The sequence below is a fragment of the Canis lupus genome, chromosome 16 (genome assembly GCF_048164855.1).
Source record: "Canis lupus baileyi chromosome 16, mCanLup2.hap1, whole genome shotgun sequence".
In the NCBI taxonomy this organism is placed as follows: domain Eukaryota; kingdom Metazoa; phylum Chordata; class Mammalia; order Carnivora; family Canidae; genus Canis; species Canis lupus.
Window position 1 is genome coordinate 34,756,337 of NC_132853.1, and position 19,971 is coordinate 34,776,307.

At 44.9% G+C, this 19,971-nt stretch overlaps 1 protein-coding gene across 1 annotated transcript in view; it reads right to left on the reverse strand.

Annotated features, from left to right (window-relative positions):
• Window positions 1–9,592, reverse strand: part of ACSF2 (acyl-CoA synthetase family member 2) — a 29,098-nt gene extending 19,506 nt beyond the window's left edge. Inside the window, exon 1 of the mRNA XM_072780113.1 lies at window positions 9,410–9,592. Coding sequence (XP_072636214.1) covers window positions 9,410–9,519 — 110 coding nt within the window. The 5' untranslated portion in view covers window positions 9,520–9,592. The remainder of the gene's footprint in view (window positions 1–9,409) is intronic.
• Window positions 9,593–19,971: the final 10,379 nt, after the last annotated feature.

The window sequence follows — 19,971 nt, forward strand, 5'->3', positions numbered from 1 at the left end:
GTGTGTGTCTAGTGTGTGGTGTATGGTGTATGTGTGTACCTGGAATGTGTCTGGATGTATGTGTCTGGTGTTTGGGATGTGTATGTGACTGATATGTGGTGTGTGTGGTGTATGGTGTGTGTATGTGGCATGTGGTGTGTGGCGCGTTGTGTGGTGTGAGTGGTGTGGTATGTATGGTGCGATGTGGCATGTATGTGTGTGTGGTGTGTGTGTGGTGCATATGTGCTGGTGTGTGTGTCTGGTGTGTGGTATGTGTGATATATGCATGTGGTATATGTGTATGGGGTGGGGGTGGGGGTATAAGTGGTATGGTATGTGTGGTGTGGTTGGCATGTGCATGTTGGTGTTTGTGTATGTGGTGTATGTGTGGTGTAGTGTATGTGTATGTGTTGCATTGTGCGGTGTGTGTGTGTGGTATGTTGCATGTGTGTGTAGTGTGTGGGTGTGGCATGGTGTGTGTGGTGTGTGTGTGGCATGTGTGTGTATTTACAGAAAGAGAAAGGGTGGATATGGAAGAAGGACCTAGTAAAAGAAGGACCTCTGAAAAGTAAGCAGCTGGTATTCCAAATTCAATCATTTTGGTCATTCATCTGGATTATTATACCACCGGGCCCAAGAGCTGTTATTTCAAAAATCACATATATATATATATATATATATATATATATATATATATATATTCAGTCTGTCTGATTCTGTAATAAACAAAGTCATTACAGGACAAAATATAACAAATCAGTTATCTGCCCAAACGAAAGATTGCTGTCTTTCTAGAGGAGTCTAAGTCTAATTTCAAAATTCCATGACAGGTATTGTTTTCAAAGAATACTCCAAGGCAATTCTGGAAAGCAGTTCATCCCTGCTACAGGAGCCAATTTGTGGAATCCTCAGCTCTGTGCAGCCAGTATGGGAGCTTATCCCAGGATAAAGACCAGGGGTTACTCAGCAGAGAGCCCATGGATTATAACGCTACCCTCAATATGGCCTAAATAAAGCTCCCTAACTAGAGAAGATTAATAACACGATTATTAATCTCAACATGAAAGCAAGAATGATTGATAATACAGAATGTTGGCAAGGATGTGAAGAAATGGGCCCGAGTATAAATTGGCACAAGGTTTTTTTTTTTTTAATTTTTATTTATTTATGATAGTCACACAGAGAGAGAGAGAGAGAGAGAGAGGCAGAGACACAGGCAGAGGGAGAAGCGGGCTCCATGTACCGGGAGCCCGACATGGGACTCGATCCCGGGTCTCCAGGATCGCGCCCCGGGCCAAAGGCAGGCGCCAAACCGCTGAGCCACCCAGGGATCCCTGGCACAAAGTTTTTAAAGGGTAGTAAGGATAAAACCCATAATACTGCTTATATTACAGGATCCCTCGCCGCTCCCTAGAGCTGGGACTTCCTGGGAGTTAAAGAGGGAAGCTGATTGCAAATCAAGAGGCATTTCTGTGTCAGCATTTCTGGCAAACTGCCTAAAGAAATCTCATAAGAAAAAGATCTAAAAAAAAAAAGAAAGAAAGAAAGAAAAAGATCTGAATCTTCAAGGACCCAGCAATTCGTACATGCAAATTCTTTTTGCACATTAATATCTAATTTGCATTAAATTTGGCTTTTGTGGGTTTTTTAAAATAAAGATGGCACCCCAAATTATACAAGCTTCAGAACCCCCAAGTCTGGATCCCTTCTGACTTAGTAATATCTATTAACATTTGAATGTGCATATCCTTTGGCCAGCCATTCCATCCTCAAAAACAAGCAACAAAAAAACGAACAAATGTCTAAAGGTATGAATAAAGACATTAATTGCTGCTTAGCAAAGAATTGAGAAAAATACTTTATTTCTAGAAGCAAGGGATTAGATAAAGTACAGGGCATCTGCACAAAGGAACCCTATGCCATTAAACATTTTTAAAAATGAAGATACTCTCTATATTTACCTCTATGGAAAATGTCTGATACATTTTAGGTAAAAAGCACATTTCAGGACAATGTGAACTGACATTTACTGATGTATCCTCATGCAGGTTCTCTTCTACACTCTCCACACGTATGATCTCTTGTGATCTTCAGAGGCACTCCCTGACCAAAGTACATACTCACTTTCACATGGGAATGAAACTCAAAGAAATACCAATAAATGGCCAAGCTGGTATTCAAATCCAGGACTTCCAAGGCCTCCATACAATACAAAGTGAATCTCTGTAGAGCCCTATGGCTCAAAGATGGCTTCCACATGTGTGTTAGATGACTATCAGTCTTGGAGCACCTTTACAAGGATTATTCTTTTTTTATGAATGAGGAAGCAAGAGGTTTATTTTCTCATGGTTCCAAATCTGGTGGGTGGAAAACCCTGGACCCCTATCTGTGTGTATTTTTAAACAGCCTTCCCTGAGGGACCTATGGAGTCAGAAGCAGCAAACCTGTGGCCCTCTGAGTGCCACAGGTACATGGAGAAGTATCCCCACTTGGCCCCCACCTCCCAGACCTCCAGCACACACTGATCCTTTTCTGTGATTTATTTGTGGCAACTGATTCACCTTCACTGCTTCTGATCTTACCAACCTGTTCTCATGTTCCAGCTCCCTCTTCCTGGCGCCAACCACAGTGGCTTTGCCCCATAACTGTAGAGGCAGTTTCTTGATGATACCAAGCTGGAAAGCCTTCTGCCCCAGTGTTGGCCCTGCTGCCTGGTTTGGGGAATTCCCATGGCATTCTAGACATTCCAGGGCTGGTGACTACAGTCAGGGCTACAGGCTACCATGGGCACCCAGGATCACACAGTCCTGACAGGGTCAGAGCTGGGTCCTAGAGGAGTCTGTGGAGGCAGGTACAATTGGGGCATGTGAGTAAACAGGTCTGCAGAGTCCACTTGGGGAAGAAACCCTTTTGCCTCCTATTACTCATTACCTTCTGGGAGGAGGTGAACAAGAGGCTTGAAGCTGGATCCTGTCCTTGCTGGAGGCAGGAATTAGCCAGGTTACCCTGGGCAAAACTCTTAATCCTTTCAGAAGCCACCAACCAGGGAGTATAACAAGATATGAGGGCTCCAGGGAACTGCAGGGACACCCCCCAAGCTGAGGCAGACCCCTGCTCTCCTGGGCAAGGTGCCATGGCAGCAAGAAATGCCAGCAAGAAAGCTTTAGAAATGAAATTGAAAGCAATAGCCTGTTTTTGTTCCAAGTCATGGACTGGCCTCTGCCCTTCCCCCCTACCACCCCCCCCACACACAGGCATTTGATGCCAGGCTGGTCCCCGGGCCCTAAGAAAGACATAAATCATCAACAAAGCTGAATGACAAGCAGCTGCCTGGGTTTACAACTTTCATTTTGTATGTTAGAGACCAAGGATTCATATTTAGCTCAGATTTAAAGCAAACAAACTCACAAATCCATAAGGACAAGTGATCTAACATAATAAATGGGCCAAGAAGTATGAACAGAAAATTCACAGAAGACATTGCAAAAGAGCCCAGTCTCACTGTTAATCAGGGAAATGTTCATTCAGCCCACAGTGAGGTATGCTTTGGCCTCTATCAGAGGAGCAAATGTTTTAATGTTCACTCTGCAACACTGAGCATTTGCGAGGATGTGGGGACACAGGACTTTCGGTGACTACTGGTGGTCACCGTGCCACATTCTCTCCAGGATAATTTCAAAAAAACCTGGAAATGGCAACCCTTTAACACAGCAATTGCATTGCTAGAGACATAGTTATATGGTGGAAAAAGAATATAGATCTATAGTGTCAGTGTAAATAGATCTTTAAAATGTACTATTGAGGGACACCTGGGTGGCTCAGCGATTGAGCATCTGCCTTCAGCTTAAAAGCAAAAAACCCACTTAGACACGACATGCATTCAATTTATGACATTGGCTCTCAGTGACAGTCGGACTGTAGGATGGCTATAAAAGGGACTTGAACTTGATCCCTATTGTTTTATTTCTCTTACTTATAATTTTCTGTAACAAGTATGGCTATATGTTAATTTGGAGTGGTAGATACTTGGGGTTCATTATTTTATCCTGTGGTTGTGGTTAATTTTTTTTCCATATGAAATATTTAAGAAGGAAAATATAAGGGATGCCTGGGTGGCTTAGCGGTTGAGCATCTGCCTTCAGCTCAGGGTATGATCCCAGAGTCCCAGGATCGAGTGCCACATTGGGTTCCCCACAGGGAGCCTGCTTCTCCCTCTGCCTGTGTCTCTGCCTCTCTCTCTCTCTCTCTTTCTCTCTCTCTTTCTCTGTGTCTTTCATGAATAAATAAATAAAATCTTTAAAAAAAGAAGGAAAATACAAGAGGGTTGATGAACTCCTTCTTGGTGCCCTTCTTGGGAGTTCATATGATGAAACATTTGAATGCAAACATTCAAATGATGCACCATAGAGAGAGGGAGACTCCATGGTTCTATCACGTGAAAGGCTGGGTCACGACCAACATTTATGCAATGAGAAAGAGCCCTGGTCTCTCTCTGAAGTTCACGTGCTCTACTCACAAGCAAGCCTCCTTCCACAGTGAACACATTCCCTCTTGTAGGAGACACAGTTGTAGTGAAATGTGCCAGTGCACATTTATGCCAGTGACAACATACAGCTATTGTTCAAGAAAATAGCTTGTATGAGCTGATTCAGAACATTTGCTCCTTGACGGGATCACAAAGTTACCTATGAGGTTAGCTTACGACCTTAGCTTTCTAGAGACAAAACCCTCAATGTTTCTGTTCACTTGGAGGATGAGAGAGAATTACAAGGTGTCAGGCAGTTAGGAGGAGTTTGTAATGGTTCTAGCACAAGAGAGACTTCCTGTGAGTCTGAAGGCTTCATACTTCAATCACAGCACTCTTGAATTAGGAGATCAGGCTCAAAGCCCAGCCTCCTTAGGAATCACAGAATGTCTGCAGAAATGTAGAGTGCTTCTTGTCCGAGTGGCCTATTTTACAAACAAGCCAAGGGGCAGAGACATTGAGTGACTTGCCTGAAGCCTTACTGAAAGGGAAGTGGTAGGGCTGGGATTCACTCTCTTGTCATCTGATTCCCACAGTGAGAAACACAAACACACCAGCAAGGTTTCACAAGACAGGATTTGTAAGCTAGAAACACAGCTTGCTTATGTCTGAAGCAAGAAATCTTATTGGGCAGAATTATGGGGTACCTGTCATGTATAAGGACACTCCCCTAGCAAGGCCTATTCAAGATATGAAATCATGCCCTGTACCTTGGTTTGCTCAACATATGATAAACAAACAAACAAACAAACAAACAAAAATTGTGAGCACAGGCATGTTACATATCTGGAGCAGCCCAGCTAGGTATAGGCAATTGCCCTGCCAGAACTGTCTCCCACCTACTCTCCATACAAAGTTACTAAACTGTGGGCCTTAAAGTCATTGCAGGAATGCACAAACCCATTGTTACCAAGCACTACCTGTATAATAATAGCTCATCACTGTAATGAGTTGAAGATCTCTTTAGTATCAGGCTGTTGAGTTAAAAATTTTCTTTTTTTTTTAAGTTTTTTATTTATTTATTCATGAGAGGCACAGAGAGAGAGAGAGGCAGAGACACAGGCAGAGGGAGAAGCAGGCTCCATGTAGGGAGCCCTACACGGGACTTGATCCTAGGCCTCCAGGATCAGGCCCTGGGCTGAAGGCAGCGCTAAACCGCTAAGCCACTGGGACTGCCCGAGTTAAAAATTTTCTTAACATCACCTTATTAAACTCTCAAAAATAGGATTAAGGTCAGGTTCAATTTAGCCCCAAAGCTACCAGCTAAAATGATTCACTTGAACCCAATCTGCTTGGCTTCAAAGTTTCGGCCTATAGATCGAATAAATTAAATGTGGGGGAGGCTGGGAGGGCTTGATATGCAGGATTCAAAAGAGTTCAAGTACAGGCAGTTTTATGCAAGGATATGGGCTTCATAGATTCAGTTTCAAACTCCAGCCTCATCAGAAAGTCTTTCCCAGTCCCATTCCCACTAATTAGATTCTTCCCTGCTTTGATTGCCATCCTCCAAGGGATTGCAGCACCTTTTCTGCCTTGTATGAGAGAGTCTATAATCTTCCTCTGTGGATCCGTTTTAGGCAAAGAACTCAGTAAAAACAAGGCCATTCATTTTTATACTCCCTCTCTAGCCTCCAAAGGAGATCGCACATCTATTGCATGAAGTCAGCAAGAAGGGTAACCAAAACTGATGCTTACCATTCACTGGTTACAATATCCAAGTTTGTAGTTTATTTTCCATTGTTACATTTAGACTGGAGGATCCCCAGTGTAATGCGTAGGGATATTATTACCAGATGGCTTGTTAATCATCTTTGGGGAATTATTGGAAGAGTCTATTTTTTCTAATTACTATGGTTTCCAACAAAAACACTTCTTGGCTTAATGCAATCCCCTCATATAGGGACAACATTTTATAGTTTCTGATACTCGTCCCACCTAATTATAGCCATTCATCTAGAGGGTTGCCCATGAAGTTCAATTACCCCTTTGCCCTACTATCAGCATGGAGTCACTGGAGCTCCAGTTCTGAATATCATTCCTAATTCTGAAGGCTTAAGCCAATGTTCTGTCCTCTGCTCTGAGTGGTCCCAACACCCAAGATACAACTGTGAGGCAGCCCCAGGCCAGCTTCAGTGGGCTGGAGGAATCTGGCTCACTTCAGGTTCATCAAGGAATCTTCCGTCCAAGGCTCCCTGAAGCCCTATACTAGCCCATCCATCTTCCTTGGGGAAAGGGATGTGTTGACAAGGGGAAGGAGCTGGTGGTTCAGGAGATCTGGTGAACAATAAGAGAGCCTCTTCTTTCTTTCTGGGGAAAAAGGTTTTAAATAACCCCAACTTTGATGGAGAGGGAAATGTCTGGCAGATCCCAGATCTGGACTTGTGGCTGGGCAGAGGCTACCATCTTGGCAACTGGATAAAAGGAAGAACCGGGAACAAGAAGGAAACCACTGACAAGGAGTCTCTTCTTTCTTTTGTTGTTTGTTTGTTTACTTATTTGAGAGATAGAGAGCTCACACGCCTGCACATGCACACATATACCTGAGCAGGGAGACAGGCAGAGAATCCTCAAGCAGACTCCTTGCTTAGCATGGAGCCCAAAGTGGAGGCTTATGGTATGGGGCTCCCTCCCAGGACCCAGAGATCATGACCTGAACTGAAATAAAGAGTCATATGCTTAACTGACCGAGCCACCCAGGCACTCCTTTTCTACTTTTAAATCAGTTGGAATTCCTACCCACACACCATTTGAAGGTCTCAGGGACCAGACCAGCCCCAAAGGAAAGGCTGAACAGAGCCAAGACTGTCAATCCAGCAAGTAGGTAGCATTAATGACAAACTCACCAGGCTCAGGGGTTAGGTAATGCCCTCCAGGTCACACGGTCAGTAGGTGGAGAATCCAAGGCTATAAATTACCCCAAAGCAGTCTGGCTTCAAAGTTCTTATTCTTTCCTAACAGGCAAAACTAAGGATCTAATATGTAATAGGCCTGCAGGGGGGTGGGTGGGGGGGCGCTACAGGGCAGAGAAGCAGGCTTTATGTGTAACTAGATCAGAAGAAGCAGAAAACAGAAGTCCAAGAGCTTTCCATATCATTATGCTTGGAACACGAGTAGTGATCATGTGACTTCTCTTTTCCCCCACTGGGACTTCAAGTCTCTGGAAGACTGGGTTCTTCAGCTTCTATATCCATAGCACCCACCAGGTAATTGACATGACATAGGTACTCAGGAATGTCTGTTGAATGCTTAAGACTCTTGAGGGTTTCTGAAGGGGAAAGAAGGAGTGAAATCAGGCCAAATAGAAAAGGGTTCAAGCGCAAGGGAATGAAAGGATGGGGAAGGAATTAGGCCAAATGCTCAGGAAACCTTCTCTCTGGATAGATAGATCTCCTCCTGGTTACAGAGGCAGAATTTCTCTGAGACCTGGTGCCCATAACCTGAGATTGTATGTAGGCCTGTACCGGGTCATGCTGTTTACACACAAAGATGTCAAAGGTCAGGAATGTTACTATGTGATCAGAAGTGGCCTGATTTAGCATCATGAAACATGGATGCTTTTAGGAGTAACTTCGCTGGGGCGCCTGGGTGGCACAGTTGGTTAAGCAACAGCCTTCGGCTCAGGTCATGATTCCCGGGTCCTGGGATTGAGCCCCGTGTCTTTGGGCTCCTTGCTCAGTGGGGAATCTGCTTCTCCCCCTCTCTGTGCTGTTCCCTCTGCCTGTGCTCTCTCAATCTCCCTGTGTCAAGTAAATAAATAAAATCTAAAAAAAAAAAAAAGGAGTAACTTTCCTAAGGGTCCTCACATTGTAATAGGGCCCTCATTGAAGAGTCTAGAGGTGGGGCTTGGAGGCCCAGGTTAGCCACTGCAGAACGTGCCTAGGGAGGCACAGTCCCATCTACTGATCAGCCTTGAGCCACCAGGTTTTCTCAGAAAACCAGGCATAGCCATCTTAAAGCATTGCATGCATTCTAGTTTTTGGGAACTAGCAAGTTCAAAACACTGCAAAACGTTGTGATCTTGGAGTTTAGCCAAAAGAGGAATTTGCAGTTTCCTCCAATTCCACCCCCCACCCCATCCTATTTTTGTTAACTAAACAGTTCTCTCCAGAGGAGAAGCCCCTTTGTTCTCCTCCCCACTTAATTCCTGGCCCATCTGGGTGGCAGGGCACGTTCAGTGGTGCCCAGACTTATCCTCTCTGACTGCTGAAGATAACCATCACAGATAACATCAGTGGGAGCCCAGCTGTTTAAGCAACCAGCACATGTTCACATTTGCAATCTTATAGGGAGATAGCAGCACTGCTAGGAGCCAGCAAAGTTACTGGGAAAGGGCACCTGCCAGGCCCCATCCCACTTTTTGCACTGAGGACAGAAGAAAATAGGCCCAGCAGGTACTAAGGTTCGAAAGCAGAGTTCGTCAGCATGTAATGAGGAGAGGGGAGACCGCTAAGCTTAGCGGCCTTCCTTGCAAGACAGGCCGAAGATGCGTGAGTGCATCCCTGAAGGGAGTCCAGCTCAGAGACAGTGTTCTGAAGCTAGAGCCTTACCCCTGCCCCTCTTTCTTGGGCTAGACCGCCAAAGGCCTACATTCCTGGTCCTCTGTGTGCTCATGAATGGCAAGGACTAGGAGTCCTGGATCTGAACGCAGAGTCAGTGCAGGGTCACTGCCAGCCACCAGCTGCAGCCTCAGTCTGCAGGAGCCAGGCCAGTATTTCCTGTTGCCTAGGCGCTGGGTGCGGAGTATCTGCTCCCCAGCGCGTGCCATCCAGAGGTGCGGCAGCCTCGGGCCTGCCAGCCAGAGTAGGATCGGCCCCTAAGCAAGCTCTGCAGGACCCCTCCCTCCCCCAAACTCCCCTGGAGGGGTGGGTAGGTCTGGGTCGTTCGCCTCTTCCCCGGGCAGCCTACCTGAAGGGGCGGACGCCCTGCAATCTCGCTTCCTGCCAACCCCGGGCCAGGACGGTGCGGGCCCCCAGCGCCCCTGGGGTCCCGGCACACAGCCTCCCGAGGCGCAGCATCCCGACGTAGATGGCCAGGGCTCTCTGCGCGCGTCCCGGCCCCGAGGAAACTTTTAAAGTGAGCCGAGGCGGGGCGAGCCGAGCAGGCGGGGAGGCGGGGAGGGTTGCCTCTGCCTATGGGGTGCGGAGGACTCTGTCCGGCAGAGCGGGGCGGGGCGAGGCGTGGAGGAAGCGGCTACGCGCGCGGGGCCACCTTCCCTTCGTCCCCGCGGCCCTCCCCTCCCACCCACAAGACGTGCAGGGGGTTTCCCTCCGGATCTGAAGGCCCCGGCCACAGTCCAAGGACAGGCTCGCGTCCCGACCACTAGGGGCCTAGGTTTGAGGGCGCCAAGAGTTTGTTGATTTCGTAGAGGGGGGTTGAAGGCCGGAGGCCAAGCTTGGACGCGTCCATCCCCCAAGGCCAGTTTAGCGCGCGGGTCATGGACTGCTTTCCCGACCTCCCCAGGTTGCGAGCCGGAGCCAAGGGAGCCGGCACAAAGTGTCCTCGAGGCGTGCCAGATGGAGCAGAGGACCCGCGGTGGGTGGGGAGGTGGCCAGGACAAGAGTGCCGTGGGCGAGCCCCCTCGGGGCCAGGAGTCAGCTAAAGGGATGCTAGTCCGTACCCCCGTCTCCCACGGGCAGCCTCCCACCCTGGGCCTCTGCCTTGACCATTGCAGTGCATCGTGTAAGGTGGCATCAGGTACTGGAACCTGTGCTTCTCATCCCCCACCTGCCAGAGCTATTTCCAGCCTAGGACACAATTCTATGCCCCGCCAGAGGCATGAATACAAAGCAGCTGTACAGAGGCTCAATCCACCGTGCCTGTTCCAGCTCTGGTCCTGACTAGGAAAGGTGGCACTGGCACCAGAAAGTGGCACACCTGTCAGTTTCACACGCTCTTGCCATTTCCTCCAAAGGAGAAGGAGGAGAGCAATGGGAGGAAGGCCTTGGCCAAGAGATTTCCCCTTTCCAAATACAAATCAAAACCACAGTGAGATACCACCTCACACCAGTGAGAATGGGGAAAATTAACAAGGTAGGAAACCACAAATGTTGGAGAGCATGCGGAGAAAAGGGAACCCTCTTACACTGTTGGTGGGAATGTGAACTGGTGCAGCCACCCTGGAAAACTGTGTGGAGGTTCCTCAAATAGACCTGCCCTACAACCCAGCAATTGCACTGTTGGGGATTTACCCCAAAGATACAGATGCAATGAAACGCCGGGACACCTGCACCCCAATGTTTATAGCAGCAATGTCCACAATAGCCAAACTGTGGAAGGAGCCTCAGTGTCCATCGAAAGATGAATGGATAAAGAAGATGTGGTGTATGTATACAATGGAATATTACTCAGCTATTAGAAATGACAAATACCCACCATTTGCTTCAACGTGGATGGAACTGGAGGGTATTATGCTGAGTGAAATGAGTCAATCAGAGAAGGACAAACATTATATGGTCTCATTCACTTGAGGAATATAAATAATAGTGAAAGGGAATAGAAGGGAAGGGAGAAGAAATGAGTAGGAAATATCAGAAAGGGAGACAGAACATAAAGACTCCTAACTCTGGGAAATGAACTAGGGGTGGTGGAAGGGGAGGAGGGCGGGGGGTGGGGGTGAATGGGTGACGGGCACTGAGGGGGGGCACTTGACGGGATGAGCACTGGGTGTTGTTCTGTATGTTGGCAAATTGAACACCAATAAAAAAAAAAGAGATTTCCCCTTTCCTGTCCCAGGGGCAGCAATGAAAATCTGGGCCAAGCAGAAAGGTTGGTTAGGGGCAGAGCCTGGCCCTAAAAGATCTGTCCTAATGTCTGGCTTTCTCTCAACTGAGGTCCTGAGAAGGAACTATGCTGCTCCTCCTTAGATCCTGAGAGTGACCTCAGATATCCCTGAACCCTAGCTTCCTGGGGATGGTATTCACACTTCAGGTTGTGTGGGGGAGGAAGGAAGATAGGGGAGCAGAGAAATTATGAGGAGCTGAGCTTGCAAGGGCACACCTTCCTAATGAGATTCACTCGCTAGGCCTGGCCTAGGAATGGAATGCCCTGGGACACATCCCTGGTCCAGGGGATCAGCTCTGCCAGTACATTGCTGGGTGGCCCTGGGCTTGTGAAGTAGTGGGTGGATATGGCTCTCCCAGGCACTTCTAGTTTCCTTGCTAGTTTGAGGGTCAGTCCGGGGTGGGGGTGGGGTGGGAGAAGAGAAGGATGAATTCCTCTTTGAACTTGGCTCCAGCCTCAGCTCTCCATACTTAGGTTTCCCTGAATTCTCAGATGGAAGAGCCAGAGAATAACAGCTGCCAGTTTCAGGGTATCTTCCACAAGGCAGACTCTTCAAAGCCATTATCTCTGGCTTTCACCATCACCTTGCAAGGAACAGGCATGTTTTGGAATGTGTCACTGTTCTTATAGATGAAGAAATTGAGGGGCGCCAGCTGGCTCAGTCCATGGTGGAACATGCAACTTTTGATCTTAGGGTTGTGAGTTCAAGCCCCAAATTGGGTATAGAGATGACTTAAAATTTTTTTAAAAAGAAGAAGGAAAGAAAGAAAGAAAGAAAGAGAAAGAAGAAAGAAAGAAAGAAAAAGAAAGAAAGAAAGAAAGAAAGAAAGAAAGAAAGAAAGAAAGAAAGAAAGAAAGAAAAAGGAAACTGAGGCCCAGGGAGGTTTAGCTACTTGCCCAAGGTCAAGGTGAACACAATGAGCACAGGCCAAGACCTCAAGCCATACTCACTTGGTAGCTTTGGGCAAATCATGGGGCCTCTCCAGCCTCCATCATCATCTTTAAAATAGGAACAATAGGGGATGTCTGGGTGGCTCAGTCGGTTAAGCATCATCTGCCTTCAGCTCAGGTAATGATCTCAGAGTCCTGGGATCGAGCCCTACGTCAAGCCCCACATCAGGCACCCTGTTCAGTAGGTAATCTGCTTCTCTCTCTCGTCTGCCCCTGCTCATGCATGCTCTCTCTTTCTCTCTCAAATAAATAAATAAAATCTTTAAAAATAAATAAATAAAATAAAATGGGGACTATATACCAGCCTCATGCAGAGGGGTAGGGTAAGGATGGGTATGGTGACACAAAACTAGTACTCGACCCTTTTTCGGTGATTGTTAGCTTCTCTCTCCATCTTCTTCCTCTTGTGTCTACACTCTGAGACTTTCCTCTGTGTTCAGTGTTGCAAATCTTTTTTAGGAGGAAGAATTATTTTTCATCTCTACAAATCCTGAGAGATGAAACCCTTCTGTGAAAGGGGAGAACATCTGGGAGGAAACAAAGTGACAATATGTAATGTGGGGTTTCCTGAGTCTATTGACCTGAATTCTTGGGTCACTTTGAGGGAGTGGTGGGCAGGGCATATTGCCAACTGGTCCCTATAACTTTCCTCCCTTTACCTTCAGCCAACTCAGTTCTCCACAGCTGCCCAAGGGGCTTTCTGCCCAAACCCAGCACCTGATTTGCATGGTTTATGGTGCCTCTGATTCTGCTCAGGCCACTGGCAACTCCAAGAAAATCCTTAGTCCCTCCCCTTTGCCATATCCTCCCACTCCGTGCTTCAAAAATGCACTCAAAATGTAAATGCCATTTATTGTTTTTTTTTTAAAGATTTATTTATTTATTTGAGAGAGAGAGAGCGAGCACAAGCAGGAGGGGCAGGGAGAGGGAGCAAGAATCTCAAGAAGACTCCGTGCTGAGCACAGAGCCCAACTGGGGCTTGATCTCATGAACGTGAGATCATGACCTGAGCTGAAACCAAAATTGGTCAACTGAGTCACTTAACTAACTGAGCCACCAAGGCACTCCCCATTTATTGATCTTTAAAAAAATTCTTAGTATCAACCTATAAGTAAAGTTCAGAAGAGTTCATTGCAGATAGGGAACAGAAGGTAAATGCTACATACCTGGGAAGTCACATGTGGTAGAAGCTGAGAAGGAAAAGTAGGAGATGGAGGGGGCAGGAAGATACCCGTACCTTAATTTGAGTCATTAAGAGATCCTGTCTATCAGTGATGGAACATGAAATAAAGGAATATGTTATTTAAAGTTGCACAGGCAACCAGTCTATGTATGAAAATAACAATAAAGTAGTATTAGGAGGTCTTGGGGAAGAGATATGGCAATGCAAATCCTCCCCTATCAAACAAAATCAAGAAATGGCCAAATACATATAGCATTTAGAGGCAAATAACAGAAGGCAAAGCATAAATGGTTAAAATCATTCAAAATGGTTCCCTTTGGACTTGAATAGACATTTCTCCAAAGAAGATATACAATGGCCAATAAGCACATAGAAAGATGCTCAACACAAAAATGCAAATGAAAAGGCATTTAATGAAAGTAGTCATCAGGAAAATGCAAATCAAAACCTCAATGAGGGGACACCTAGGTGGCTCAGCCGTTGGGTGTCTGCCTTTGGCTCAGGTTGTGATCCTGGGATCTGGGATTGAGTCTCGCATCGGGATCCCTGCAAGGAGCCTGCTTCTCCCTCTGCCTGTGTCTCTACCTGTCTCTCTCAGTCTGGGTCTCTCATGAATAAATAAATAAATCTTCTTAAAAGATTTTATTTATTTATTCATGAGAGACCCACACAGAGAGAGACAGGCAGAGACACAGGCAGAGGGAGAAGCAGGGAGCCCGACATGGGACTCAATCCCTGGTCTCCAGAACCACACCCCGGGCTGCAGGCAACGCTAAACCACTGCACCACCAGGGCTGCCCAATAAATAAATCTTAAAAAAAAAAAAAAAACCGCAATGAGATACAACCTCACACCCCCCAGGACAGCTATTATAAAAAAAATTAAAATAAAACAAAACAGAAAACAGTAGTGTTGACAACGAGGTGGAAAAACTGAAAGCCTTGTTCATTGTGGTGGGAATGTAAACTGGAGCAGCCGCTGTGGAAAAGAGCATGGCAGTTCCTCAAAAAGTTAAAAACAATTACTCCATGATCTATTTACTCTTTGTACCCAAAAAAATTGCAAGTAGGAACTTGAGTAGAGATTTGTACATGGACGTTCATAGCAGCATTATTCACAAGAGCCAAAAGGCAGAAACAACCCAAAGGTCCATTGGCTGATGATTGAGTAGATAAAAAAATGTGGTATATCCATACAATGGAATATTATTCAGTCTTATAAAAGAAGGAAACTCTCACATGTACTGTAAGTGGAATGAATCTTGAGAACATTATGCTGAGTAAAATAAGCCAGACACAAAAGAACAGACATGTGAGGTACCTAAAGTAGTCACAATCTATTGCAAGTAGAATAGTGGTTGCCAGGGGTGGGTGGTGGGGGGCAGGGGTGGGAGTGAGGAATTAGTGTTTAATGGGTATAGAGGTTTCATTTGGGAAGATGAAAAGGTCCTGGAGATGGATGGTGGTGATGGTTGCATAACAATGAGTGAACTTAATGCCATGAACTGTACACTTAAATATGGTTGAAATGAGGAGGCACCTGGGTGGCTTCATCCGTTAAGTGTCCGATCTTGGCTTCTGCTCAGGTCATGATCTCAGGGTCCTGGAATTGAGCCCATGTAGGGCTCTGTGCTCAGCGGGGTGTCTGCTTGTGTCTCTCCCGCCCTCTCTGCACCTCTCCACTCCCTCGTGCTGTGCATGTGCAGGTGTGTGCTCTCTCAAATAAATAAATAAATAAATAAATAAATAAATAAATAAATATCTTTTAAAAATGGCTAAAATAAAATGGTAAATTTTATGTCTATTTTGTTATAATAAAAAAAAGTTCTTTTTGGAGCATGGGACTGAGAAGAGCAGAGTAGAGAATCAATGTTTAAAAAAAAAGAAAAGCCTTTTTCTTGTTTTATTTTCCTAAGACAGGGTACATGTTGGGTTGGTTCTTTTAGATTTTATTTATTTTTAAGTAATCTCTGCACCCAATGTGGGGCTTGAACCTACAACTCTGAAATCAAGAGTCACATGCTCTACCAACTGATCCAGCCAGGTGCCTTCTGTATGTTTTAACTCAATTTTTTTTAAAATATTTTTTGAGAGAGAGAGAGTGCATGTACATGGGTTGGGAGGGTCAGAGGGAGAGGGAGAGAGTGAACCTTAATCAGGCTCCATGCCCAGCCCAGAGACCCATTCAGGGCTGGATCTTGTGATTTTTTTTTTTAATTTTTATTTATTTATGATAGTCACACACAGAGAGAGAGAGAGAGGCAGAGACACAGGCAGAGGGAGAAGCAGGCTCCATGCACCGGGAGCCCGACGTGGGACTCGATCCAGGGTCTCCAGGATCACACCCCGGGCCAAAGGCAGGCGCCAAACCGCTGCGCCACCCGGGGATCCCTGGATCTTGTGATTGATTCTGAGATCATGACCTGAGCTGCAATCAAGCGTGGGATGCTAAATCAACTGAACTACCCAGGCGCCCCTTAATAAAAATTTTTACTAGCAGGCTTCTTGATGAGCGCCATAGATCATATACAGGAACTAATATGTTTGGTTGTTTTTTTGTTGTTGTTGTTGTTTGTTTGTTTGTTACAGCAAAGCAATCAGTGCAGTTAGCCCTGGAGTCAGATTGGGGAAGAAATCCAGTTCTGCCGTCTTTTCTTTCAATGACCTTGGGCAAATTTCTCTTCCCTGGTGTAATTTTTCATACATCTCTGTTGTAATCGATTGTTTCCAAATAGTATATGAAAAATGTCGCTTTTAAAGAATCTTCTTCACTGTTTGTCTGAGGTGGGAGCTGTCTGGGTAGAAATGCAGTGCTTAAGAAGGAGAGGAGGGAAGTAGAGACTGCTAGCAGCCCAGGCAAAGAAAAAGGAAGAGAAGGATGAGGAAGTGTTCTCATTTTGTGTGTGTGTGCACACGTTTGTGTATGTGTGTATGAGTGTGTGTGTGTTTTAAAGTAGGCTCCAAGCCCACTGTGGGGCTTGAATGACTCTGAGATCAAGCCCACTGTGGGGCTTGAATGACTCTGAGATCAAGATCATGCCTCTACCAGGTGCCTCTGGATTCTCATTTTGTTTTTTGTTTTTTTTTTTTTTTTTTTTTAAAGATTTTATTTATTTATTCATGATAGTCACACAGAGAGAGACGGAGAGGCAGAGACACAGGCAGAGGGAGAAGCAGGCTCCATGCACCGGGAGCCCGACGTGGGATTCGATCCCGGGTCTCCAGGATCGCGCCCTGGGCCAAAGGCAGGCGCCAAACCGCTGTGCCACCCAGGGATCCCCTGGATTCTCATTTTGAAAGAAGGGATGGCAGTGCCCTCGGACAACATAATGCTCACACTCTGCCTTGTCAGAACTGGTAGCCAGTACCAAAAACAAGAAAACAAAGAACAAGGCTGATATAAATTGCTGCTTCTGAAAGCAGAAATTGGGAACTTGTTCTGAACTGCCACGTAAAGTAATATTGTTTTGATCACAAGTGATCACTGATGGCAGACACAGGAAGATATAACCTTAAAACAATCACAATTTTCCTACTGGCAACACAAAATTGAAAAAAAAAAAAAAACTAAACAAGCTACAATCCTAGCAGCTGCCAAATGTTGTGAAAGCCTTGCTTTCATAAGAAACGGAGGGCAAAAGTCTTTTTTGGATGATGTAATTTTTAACTTATTGGGTCAAAGTCAAGAACTGAGATCAACTGTGAAGTCTTGGATAAAGATGTAGTGTTATCAGACCAAATCAAATTTATCTTCCTTTACTCACTTATTGGTTCTGCAGACATTTATTGAATATCCTGGGATCCTGGGATCAAGCTCTGAGTCTACCTCCTTGCTTGGCGGGGAGTCTGCTTTCCCCTCTCCTCCCCAATCATGCTCTCTTTCACTATCTCTGTTGCTATCTCTCAAATAAATAAATAAAATCTTTAAAATATATATAGCTTCCCAATAGATTGAAATTTATGATTGAGGACATCTAGTCTTGGAGATGGAGAGATTAGGTCATGAGTCCAAAGTTGGCAGAATAAGAATTTGATCTCAAGTTTCTCTCCAACATATGGTAATTTTATTCATTCATCTGTTGTTTATTTATATTAAAATTTTTCTACATTGTAATGTATTACAAAGGTAATAAGGGAACCTTTGAATACAAATATTCAAAGTACACGGGCAGCCCGGTGGCTCAGCGGTTTAGCGCCGCCTTCAGCCCAGGGCGTGATCCTGGAGACCTGGGATTGAGTCCCACGTCAGGCTCCCTGCATGGAGCCTGCTTCTCCCTCTGCCTGTGTTTCTGCCTCTCTCTCTGTGTCTCATGAGTAAATAAATAAAATCTTTAAAAAAATTAAAACAAACAAAAATTTTAAAAAACCAAACATGTAAACATATGTATGTGTTTATCACCTCCCTCTATTTTCTTTTCCAAAATATGAGATCATGTTGGACAATTAATGAAATCTGAGTAAGTCTACGGATTATACATGGATATAATTGTTTTTTTCTAAAGATTTTCCGAGATTATGATTGTCTTACAGTTATGTAACAGATTTCCTCATACGTGGGAGGTACATGCTGATGTATTTATAAATAAAAAGGCATCGTGTCTGTAGCATATTCTCAAATAGTTGAGAAATATGTTTATATTTCTGTAGTAACATGTTAAGAGTTGGGAAATCTGGGTAAATGGTATCCAAGAATTATTTCTTCTATCCTTGCAACTTTTCTTTAAGTCTGAAATAATGTCAAAGTAAAAAAAAAATTAATGAGATTGTTTCCTGCATCTATCTTACTCAGCAACTTGCATTTTTTACTTGACCATATATAACATTTTTTCCAGGTCAATATATATAGTTTTACTTATTCTTTTTAATGCTGCAAAATGTTCTGGAGTAGTGTTTCCATTGCATAAATACACTCTCGTTTAGTTCAACCACTCCCCTTTTGATGGATTTGACTTTATTTTTATTTTTTTAAAAAAGATTTATTTATTTGAGAGAGAGAGTGTCCCAGCAGTTGGAGGGGGAGAGAGAGAGAGAGAGAGGGAAAGAGAATCTCCACCAGATCCCCTGCTGAGCAGGGAGCCTGACTAGGGGCTTGATCTCAAACCCCAATATCATGACTCTGAGATCATGACCTGAACTGAAACCAAAAGGTGGATGTTTAACCAACTGAGCCACCCAGGTGCCCCTGATGGACTTGATGTTAAATGCCATGTTGGTTATATATTAAAGACTCATATAAGGGGATCCCCGGGTGGCTCAGTGGTTTAGTGCCTGCCTTCGGCCTAGGGCATGATCCTGGAATCCTGGGATCGAGTCCCACATCAGACTCCCTGCATGGGGCCTGCTCATGTCTCTGCCTCTCTCTCTCTCTCTCTCTCTGTGTGTGCCTCTCATGAATAAATAAATAGAATCTTAAAAAAAAAAAGACTCATATACATTTGTATTTGTTTCCAGACTCTCTATTTTGTGCCACTGATACCTGCCTATGACAATGCTCTACTGTTTTGAGCTTTATTATAGGGTTGAATATCTGGTTGGACAAGACCTCTGTGGCTATTTTTTTTTTTTTTTTTTAATCTCATGACGGGTTCTTGGCAATGCCTGGACGTTTATCCTTCCATATGAATTTGATTTTTTTCCCTGTTATATGCATTTTCAGATCATTTTTACCCAGCTTTATTATTTTTTTTATTTGTTTATTTTTTTATCTTTTTTTTTTTGCTACGCAGCTTTAAAAACAAAAATCTTGTTGGGATTTCTAATTGTGATTGTCTTAAATTTAAAATTTACTTTGGGATGGACTGATATTCAGTAAACAACATGACATATCTCTCTATTTGTGTAAGTATTTAAAGCAACTCCATGTAAATAAATAAACCATAGAGAGGGATCATTTGCCTTAAAAAGTGCTTTGGGAGCTCCAATCCTCAAGGGCTAAGTGAGTCTCTTTATTTCAACCCACCACTGGTTGAACAGACTCAGTTGCCCTTAGAAAATTTGACTTCTGGGGATCCCTGGGTGGCTCAGCGGTTTAGCGCCTGCCTTCAGCCCAGGGCGTGATCCTGGAGTGCTGGGTTCGAGTCCCGCATCAGGCTCCCTGCACGGAGCCTGCTTCTCCCTCTGCCTGTGTCTCTGCCTCTCTCTGTGTGTCTCTCATGAATAAATAAATAAAACCTTTAAAAAAAAAAAAAAAGAAAATTTGGGATCCCTGGGTGGCGCAGCGGTTTAGCGCCTGCCTTTGGCCCAAGGCCCGATCCTGGAGACGTGGGATCGAATCCCACATTGGGCTCCCGGTGCATGGAGCCTGCTTCTCCCTCTGCCTTTGTCTCTGGCTCTCTCTATCTCTCAGTCTTTCATGAATAAATAAATAAAATCTTTTAAAAAAAAAGAAAGAAAACTTGACTTCTTGCATCATGTTATTTGGCTTTTACTCCTATGTGTCTCTCTGTGGGTCCTTGGCACACATCCCGATTTTCTAATCCCCATTCTACAGAAGGAGAAATAGGAGCTCAGAGAGGTGGAGCGATGTGCCAGGATGGCACTAGAGCTAGCATTCA